Here is a 9,383-nt window from a genome sequence, read left to right on the forward strand (position 1 = left end):
GAAATCTGTTTTGGACATAGGTTTACCCACTTCACCCATTTAGGCTATGTATTGTAACGATTCTATTTTTTAAACATGGTTTTGGGTCTAGCACATTTTTTTGCATTTCTATTTTTTTGGAGTGATTCTGCATCTTAAATGTTGTATGGTAATCCAAAAAAAAATTGATTTTGTGACCTGAAAGAAACAGAAACATGTATGGTTCGTACTTAACAGAATCGTTTCTGTTAGAAACCAATATTTACATAAAATGTCATCTTCACCATGGGTGTCAAAGTTGTGATTTTTAAATAAAATCTAAGGATAGTCAATGGTTTTTTAATAAATTCTAAGTTATGAAAACCATTATTACCCAGATAGCTTAAGTCGAATGAGACATAAATAAGAATAGCTCCATATCAACAACATGGTGTTCACGTCAAATATGAAATATTTGGCCGTGTTTCCTTGCCATATGAAATTTGAAATGTTTGAACAAAAATATGATTTACTCATATCTTGAATTGCCTTGCATGCCATTGACGAATCATTAGACTTGCTCCTCCTCCTTTTCGCATTTGGAGTCCTATCATGCCTATGCTTAGTAGTTGGCCTTTTTTCCACTGCTTCAGTTTTAGTGTCACCTAATGGAGTAACTTCATCAGCGGAACTTGACTCATCACAAGACTCAATCATATTCCTAGCATCATCGGCCCCCATAGTTTCCAACACGGTTGTTTGAGTCCCACTTCCTTCGCCGTCTGCATATGTATCACCAAATACCATACATAGTTCTGGCCATTGTGGTAGTCCGTGCTTCTTAAATCGTGCCCAAGTAGGGTTATCCTAATAAATAAAAAATACTCATAATCAAATACTTGAATTGATATATCCTGGCATTTCAAAATACTCAAATTAAATACAAATTGAGGATACCTTAATATGGGATTCCCAGATGGATTCATCATCAACAGTACAAGTTCTTGAAGCAGTATCCCAACCAAAACCAATTGTCTCCAACAGCTTCTTAAACTGACTATAATCCTGCCTCAGTTTGTTCACTTTGTTCTTCAACTGTACAATGGCATAGTTGACCCGAGTTTTTTCTTTGAAGTTATTGGCAATGTTGTTCCAACCAGCTTTATTAAAAGTCGAAGTAGTCCTATTTCCTTTCTTAACTTCCTCTACCATCAGAACAATAAGGGTGTCTACATTTGCTTGGCTCCATTTTGCAGTCTCATTAACTGCTTGTGTTGAAGTTGACATTTTCTCACTATTTTACCAAAAAAAAAAAGAACATGAATTTAAAATCCAAATTGAAAACAATGATTTTCACCAAGGCACCCTAACCCTTAATCTATGAAACCCCTATGACCTTACTCACACAGGGCTTTCAAAGGCCTTCAAATGAGGTTTTGAATACATATTGGGTTGTACTAAAATGAACCAGTGGCATTCACAAGAAAACTAGCAGGAACATGAAATTTTCAGGCATATATAGTAGCAACAAATGGCTATTATGTGTAACTAACAATATATCTTGTAGACCACCATAAGTATCCAACAAATGGCCATTAGGAAGTTACACAATAGGACTTTGCATAGCACTACAAAGTATGAACAATTTGTTCTAGAAAGGACTTAAAGTGAAAAACTGAAGAACTTATAGGAGAATGGTATCAATAGCTAGTTCAGGAGCGAAAATGCCCACGGTCCACATACACTAGTTCACTCACTCAATTAAACACCATGTGATGTAGAGGAATTTATAACATACTCCCGTAAGAAGAATAAAGGTAAGGCAAAGAGGCCTTAATGGCCTTTCTTATGTTTTTCCAAACAGGACTTAGTGGCCTTTAATCTGTCCTGCTAGCTTGGAATTGGATCCACCAGTCCAAGCCGTGGGTTAGTCTTTACTTGTTTTGATTCTTTTCTTAACTATTACTTTTAGTAGCTAAGATACATTAGGACTCTCCCCACATGGAGAGTTCCATTTTTACTTTCTTTTCAGTTTCCTAATAGCTTGTAAACTGTATTTCAGTTTCCTGATAGGAAAACTCAGTATTATTCAGTTTTACTTATAAGTTATAAAAGCCATGAGCTCCCCGTGTTTTATGATGAAAGAAATTGATGTTTGCTTCAATGGAGCTACCGCGAGATTCAGTTAAAGGGTGGGAAATACTTGGGATCAGTGTGATTCTGATCCAGGTTTGATGGTGGGAAGCCAAAAGTTACATTCTTCCATCATATAATCTGTTTTCCTCCTTCATTTAAGTGTTGTTTCATCTGTTCCTATTCAGGCTTGCTGTTATCTATTTAATCTGAGTTTTGGGTAGGATTATCATCTAATTATTGGTGGTTACGTACTGTTCATACTGGGAATTAAATGACAGCAAGAATCATCTATAATAGACCTGGTGGCTACCCTGTTTTAGAGCACCTTTTGTCAGAAACGAGATTCCATACAAAGAGGCATATGTCCAGCAGATCCCTCCCATCTTTTGGGGTATTAATGGGACCACCAAAGAGGGTCCTTCACCTTGGAGGTGATCTAATCACCAAGGGGGTGTCATTCTTATATATAAAAATGGAAACCAATTGGGAGAGTCAATTCTCATATGGGAAAAGAAACAAAGAGCAACAAATTTAACAAAATGCAAAAGCACAACATTTTGTTGACAACCAAACCCTCAACCCCCAGGTGGGGGATTTTATTATCATAAAGAAAATCTTGTGCAACCAAGCCAAGTCGTTTGGAACATAAATAGTTGAGCTGTAGAAGTTTCATACTCCAAAATCTGTTCCATATTTGAAAATCCAAAAGCACTGGATGAATTGGGAATATGATAAAACTTACAAACAAGATGACAAATGACAAAATAATAAAAAGAGTTGCAAAGTTCATAGGACAATAATAAAAAGAGTGACGAGGGACTGAATTTCTAGTAAGAAAAATGCTGGCTCACTCCAATAGATTAACTAAGTGGAAACCTTGGGTGACTCCAGCATTTGAGTTACACAAGAGCCGGGCACTATGCATGCTAAGAATTTGAAGCAAGCCACATATCCAAGTCTGCTACCTCTTACATTAAACAAAATCATGAGGCTAGAAAAAAGGGGGAAAAAGGAAATAACCTAAAAGTCCTGAATCCTCTATCTAAAACTTCTTTTGATTTGATTTTCTAACAAAATTTTATGGACTGCATCACAATAATTAAGCTCAGAGGAGCTGGCTATAGTCCTATTACTGTACTGGATGTTAGCCATTCATTGTAACAAAGATAAGGCTAATCACTAACATGGGAAATCTGTTGAGGCAACTCAAGGCTAGAGCTCTACATAATTTTTGCATACTACCATATATGATTACTTAGCTTTAAGGAACATCACTTCTAGGACCTAAATCTCAAACACAAATTACAAAGCACATTGGTAATCATTGTCAATGTTCCAAATTAACAACCCAAAAGTAATGATTAATCAAGCCATTTGTGATTCAGTTTTCACCATTCCTAGCAAAAATATATCTAAGTTGCATCACTACCAAATTCAATCCCATAGACAAAAGCTTCAGATAGAGCAGGTTCAGCAATAGATGACAGTGGTTGAATTGAATCTATTATCTCAATGCACAAGGACAGCAATCTCAGCTGAAGAAACTCAAAAAATCTAAATAATTCCTTATACAAAGGGTTCCAGTGAAACAGCTTACTCTGACTATCCCAAGGAGGATTCCAATATGGCTCCATTGCCAAAATTTTTCCAAATTAAAAACAAGAAAAATACAGTTCATCAGTATATATAAAAAATACTAGTAAGGATGACAACCACAATCTCAGTTATAAGATATGTTAAATATAAAGGCATCCAAATGCAACTCGAAAGCAAACCATTGATGTAAGCTAACAATCAGATCATGGTGAAACAAACTTTCACGTTATTCTCCCCATCATGCATTGCAAATTCTGTATCCAACAATACTCCTTTTAAATCACCTAATTTCAACTTACAATTCAAAGCAAGCATTTTGCATATGTATCAGTTAGACAAAGAGGAGCAACCACTAAAATGAGAATCAGATTAGAATCTCCTCTCATGTATGAAAGGTGCAACATCAAAGCTTCTTAATCAATGTTCATAGCCATATCAAATATAACATTAGTCCTCATAATTCTCTCATACCACCAAGAAAAGGATGAACTGAGATTAGAGAAGGGAAGGGGGCGTACCTCTGAGCAAAGTTCAAACCCCACTGAAGTGACAGAAGAAACCTCGCAGATCTTGTGCGTCTTCGTGCACAGAGGAGTCCAAAACCCTCAACCTGCTAAACCGTAGAACAAGAACAAATTCAGGGGGCAGAGGGAGAAGAGATCAAGAAAGAAAGAGAACGAGAGTGAGAGAAAGAGAAAGAGAAAGAGAACGAGAAAGAGAAAGAGAGAGACAGATCTTACAATACAGTTTCTCATCCACGGCAGGCGAAGAAGCTTCTTTCTCTCGATTCTCGTCGACGGCTGGAGCATCCACTTCCCGATTTGGTTTGGCTCTGCTTCTCTCTTCAGGATTTCCAAGAAAGGAGAAATAGGGTGTGCTGCTTACCATTTTCTTATGTTTTAACCGCAAATTTCGGTTTTACCCTTTCGTACTTAAGTGGAACCTTCATTCTGCGCCTTTTTTTCAGAATCGATTCTGAGTGTGAGAAGCTTGCTTTTCATGCTTCAAAAAATGGATTCTAAAACCTAAAAAGTGCCGGTTCATTTCAAAAAAACAAAAAATTGAACCTGACTTACCATACAACTTTTACCCCATTTCTGTTTCAAAAAAATGAAAAAATTATAGAATTGATTTTTTAAAAGATTACAGTACAGAGCCTTACTCACCAGATAATGGCATTTCTCATCCATGCCCTATAGAACCCCATAGGCTAAGGGTAATTTGGTTTCTACCTACTACAAAGGGTACTGATAAGACTTCTACCAAGCCCTATCCTCCCCGTCTCCAGCCCAGCCCTAGTGGCTGATTTGAGGGTACATGAATATCTGTCTTTTTTCTCGTATAAAAGATATAATATATGTTAGTCAAGGGGCTAGGAGCAATGGGCCAAAGTTTGGCCTCCTATGTAGATGGACCACAGTGAGACAAAGCAGCAGAGCAGCTTACACCACCTTAAAAATGCTCAACACTTTTCACAACAGTAGTCCTGTTTCACTCACAGAAAAGGCCTCCAACATCTTCCATTTTAATATTTTTGACTATTCTACTAGAAATTTAAATCAAGACAATGAAGACCAAGGAAGAATAGGATTGCTTTGTGAAAGGCCTCTTGAACTTCTAGAAATGGCAGGGAGAAATACGTGTAAAAGTTAAAGGAAGAATTGTAACATATATTATTCAATCCAACTCCTCAATTTGGTTTGATAGCCCATTCCATGCCTACATGGTATAGAAATTTCCAATATAAATGAGGAATTTTTCATAAAAATGCTTAAAAAAAATAAAAGGGAATAACATGTACACAAAATAATTCTAAAATAGGAGGAATTTTTCCACTCTTCTTGCATCAGTGGGGACTTAGGTGTCTGTGACACAACCTATTTCAGTTAAGGGAAAATTTGTCATATAAAAAAAAAATATATTAAAACTATTCCTATTTATATGCCCTTATTTTTATTTTATTTTTTTTAATCTGCCCATCACTGCAACAATTAACTCATGGAAATGTGAGCAGCTCAGGACAACGAGGTAAGTTCACATAAAAGGGGTCTCATTGTGCGGGGAGCAGGCAGAGTTGGGATGTGTCTTGTTCATAAGAAGAATAGGTAGAGACAGAGTGAGTACCTGGCCTGAGACTCTCAGCAATGGTTGGCATTGCCATGGTTGCTGAATCAACACTTCTGTCTCTTTTAAGGTAAACAACGTATACACACACAAGGGGGAAAAAGAGGAAGAGGGTTTCTTTGCTGAAGAGGGAGAGGGAAGAGAAGAATTGAAAGGGTTGTGAAGGTGGGTATGGTGAGGCATGTGCAATTCGTACATGCATTTGATACAGACATTGAGATTTAATCACCAAAGCACTTTAGTTCTGAAATTCGTTTTGTTCTTCAGCAATTAAAATAAGATGAAAACTTTTTACATCCCATGTTTTTTTTTTCCTATTATTGTGAATTGTAGAACAGACTGCTGTTTTGATTACTTTTCATTGTTTAAACTCGAAAAACAGTGCCCTGCCAGTCAACCCACACACACACACACACACACACACAGGCGGGGGGAGCAAAACTTGAGGAAAGTGGAGAATAAATTTAATTTTAGAATGCCAACATTGCCCTTTCCCATATGGAAGCCCAAACCAAGTGCATGTATGAAATATGTAGACACTTTCAATCAAAATGAAATATGCATTTGGTTCCCATGCTTGTAGTCAAGATAAATGACAAAAGCCAGAATGAATGCTCCTCTAGAAACATCACAAGTAGTATAGCATTCGTGACACAGATGTCCAGCATAAGGAAAATAATAAATTCCCACCTCCTTCGCATTTGCAAGTAATAGCCAATGAAATGCCAAAACAGATTTCACATTTAACAAGGCTAATGAAAGGAACTAAGACACTGTTACAAGCTTTAAAACCCAAAACAACCATAAGGATTCAGCATAAGGAGAAACAGCATATAAGGACATAGGGATCAGGATAAAGAGAAATGTAATACCAAAACATAAGAATGGTTAAATAAATAGTGGAAAAAAGTACGATCATAAGAATAATGAATTCAAATTTTATCTCTTCCAGAAAGAATAGCATTAATGTACAACGTTCAGCCAAATAAATGTATCCATCAGTGGAGAAAAATAATCCAGAATTCAGATGCACACTAGAGAAGAGCACTCATACTCTACGTATATCACAGGTTACCTGATTATGTAATTAGTGGTGGACAGAAACTTTGATAGCACCAAGGGTATTTTCACACACTTCCTATTCATACTCAAACTGCACTTCAACATGCATATATTTCCTCATGAGCCGAACAATAGATGAGGAAAAATTGGCCAACTTATGGCATTCTTCATCTGTTTGGCTTCTGAAACAACCCCATGGATGACCAACTTTATAAGATTAGGCCACCTCTCAAGCAGTCCAGCAACCCACTGAGAAAAGAGATCACTAATTACAGTCCACCCAAGTTCCAATACAGCAACATTCTCTAGCTGTGTAGGCCCTTGCAAGCCATAGTAAACCACTCCATCTCTTAAATCATAACTCAAGGATAAATGGCTTAGCTGAGGAAAGCAAACTGCAATTGTTTCCAAATCCACAATCTCATCCTCATCATCAAATACCACAACCCAAAGCCGAAGCCTTCTCAATTTTGATGATCTTGATATCATTTGGTGGAACTTCGGCCATATGATCGTGAAGCTGCCGATATCTACGACCTCAAGATTCTCAGTATTCTCAATTTCAAGATGGAGCACACTGACTTCATCCATCTTGAGATGCTTCACGGTACCCTTAACAATGAGGTAAAAAAATTCTAGGGTGCAATTTTTAAGGCACAAACTCTCAAGGCTGTCAGCCTCCAACATCAACTTGTCCAAACTCATTGCTTCAAAATATATGTTCTTCAATGTAGGACTGTTAAGTTCCATTGTTGCCTGAGAATCTGACATGGCAATTTCAGGACTGACAAGGGACAAGGCTTCAATCTTGGGGCAGGAAGTAAGCAGAAGGCCCAGATCCAAAGCTGAAATACTGACGCAACTCAACGACAAGGATTTCAGGCAAGGAAATCTCTGTAACTAGGTTCAATCCCTGTGATGGAATTATGAGCCAAATGTAACACTTCCAGCTTCTGCCTACCACACTTTTCAAAAATGTTGACATTTGGGGTAGTACGGACATTATACAACGATCGGCGCAAGGTTTCTCTGGTATACATGAGCCAAGCAATCACCGAAGCTGGCGAGAACTGATCAACGTCATCCAAAAAAATAGATAGGCACTGCAAACCCCTGGTCTGGAATATCGTTTGGGTTATAACGATCTCCAGTCGACTAGTTGTGACATCACGATAAACAGGCCAATCATTGGAGTTGAATGAAAGGGTGTGGAGGTGATTCCGGTAGGCTTCTCTCCACTTCCGGCAAGTTGCAGAGGCAATCACCACATCCCTTGCAGCTCCAAGCTGGGAAAGTATGTTCCCTATGACTTCAACGGGAAGGCATTCCATAATCAACAGAACATAACCAAACAAACTTTGTTTAAGATGCTATTCTTTCTGATTCTATGGGACTTCATAAAATTTTGCAAGATTAATTCTCAGTTTTCATAGTCAAAGGATTACTATATTCCATCGGGTTCATTACATCGATTAGATCGTAATAAATCAAACAATTATTTCCCATCGATTCACCAGGAAACTTTATATCCGATCATAACATCTAGTACCTGGGTTTTGCAGAAGTAATTCAGGTGCTTTTATTTGTAAACAAACTCCAAACATTTTCAGGTAAAACATCAGAAAATCAAGCAACTCAACCGAGAGGAAATTCAATACCCAATTCAGAGAATCAGAGGAAGCTTAAACCCAGCAGCCATGAGTTAACCGGAACATCGAGGAAATTTTACTAATTGAATCAGAACTCACGAACTTTCGAACCAATCGCTCCACCCATCTTCCAAAATATTCATTTTCTTAGAGGAAGAGCGGATGCTCCAAACATTATTGAACTGACGACAATCCACGAGAAGTGAAATCTAGCATCTTTGAGTTTCTCACATGCAACCTAAGAAGTCCAAGATCTTGTCAGAAATCCGGAATGTAATTGATTGAACTTCCACATTCAAACTCCAACGGTTTCGGACATTTAGAACAACGCAGATGATACACACCAGAGAGAGACAGCGATACACTCTAACCCCGAACGTTGACGATGGCAGACTGGCAGATTGAGGAAACTAAAGAGGGGAATTAGAAATTTGGACGATTTGAAAAGCGAAGGGCATAAATGGAATCAGGGTGTTTGATCCGTTAAGAAAGGAAATGGTCAAGAAACCCTGGGCCAGACTGAGGCCTTGAAGTGTAACTAGGTTCAGTTCGGTTCGGTTCGGTTTGCTTTTGATTTGATTTTAGTTAAATGGATTCAGTTCTAGTTCATAGAAATAGGGTGTCAAAACCTAGCTCGAAGCCTTGAACCGATAAAACCGATCAAAAAAATTTGAATCGAACCAAACTGATCCTTATTGGATTGGTTTTGGACTGAGGTATGTTGAGATCGACTAAAATCAATCGTAACCGAATTGACCAATAATCAAACCGAATGAAACTGATATCAAAATAAATGATTACGAAATTATAAATTGATAAATTGACTATCCATTTTTTACAATATAAGTGAGAATATTT

At 37.6% G+C, this 9,383-nt stretch overlaps 1 protein-coding gene and 1 pseudogene across 1 annotated transcript; both read right to left on the reverse strand.

Moving 5' to 3' along the window:
• Window positions 1–348: 348 nt before the first annotated feature.
• Window positions 349–6,608, reverse strand: LOC122060690. Its single transcript, XM_042623802.1, has 4 exons — window positions 4,431–6,608; window positions 4,209–4,300; window positions 916–1,252; window positions 349–825 (listed from the first exon to the last, which is right to left on the reverse strand). The coding sequence occupies exons 1-4, from the start codon at window positions 4,497–4,499 to the stop codon at window positions 349–351; spliced, it is 975 nt and encodes a 324-aa protein (XP_042479736.1). The 5' UTR covers window positions 4,500–6,608.
• Window positions 6,609–6,732: 124 nt separating this feature from the next.
• LOC122061324 lies at window positions 6,733–8,906 on the reverse strand (annotated as a pseudogene).
• Window positions 8,907–9,383: the final 477 nt, after the last annotated feature.

The sequence above is a fragment of the Macadamia integrifolia genome, chromosome 14, assembly GCF_013358625.1.
Source record: "Macadamia integrifolia cultivar HAES 741 chromosome 14, SCU_Mint_v3, whole genome shotgun sequence".
Classification (NCBI taxonomy): Eukaryota; Viridiplantae; Streptophyta; class Magnoliopsida; order Proteales; family Proteaceae; genus Macadamia; species Macadamia integrifolia.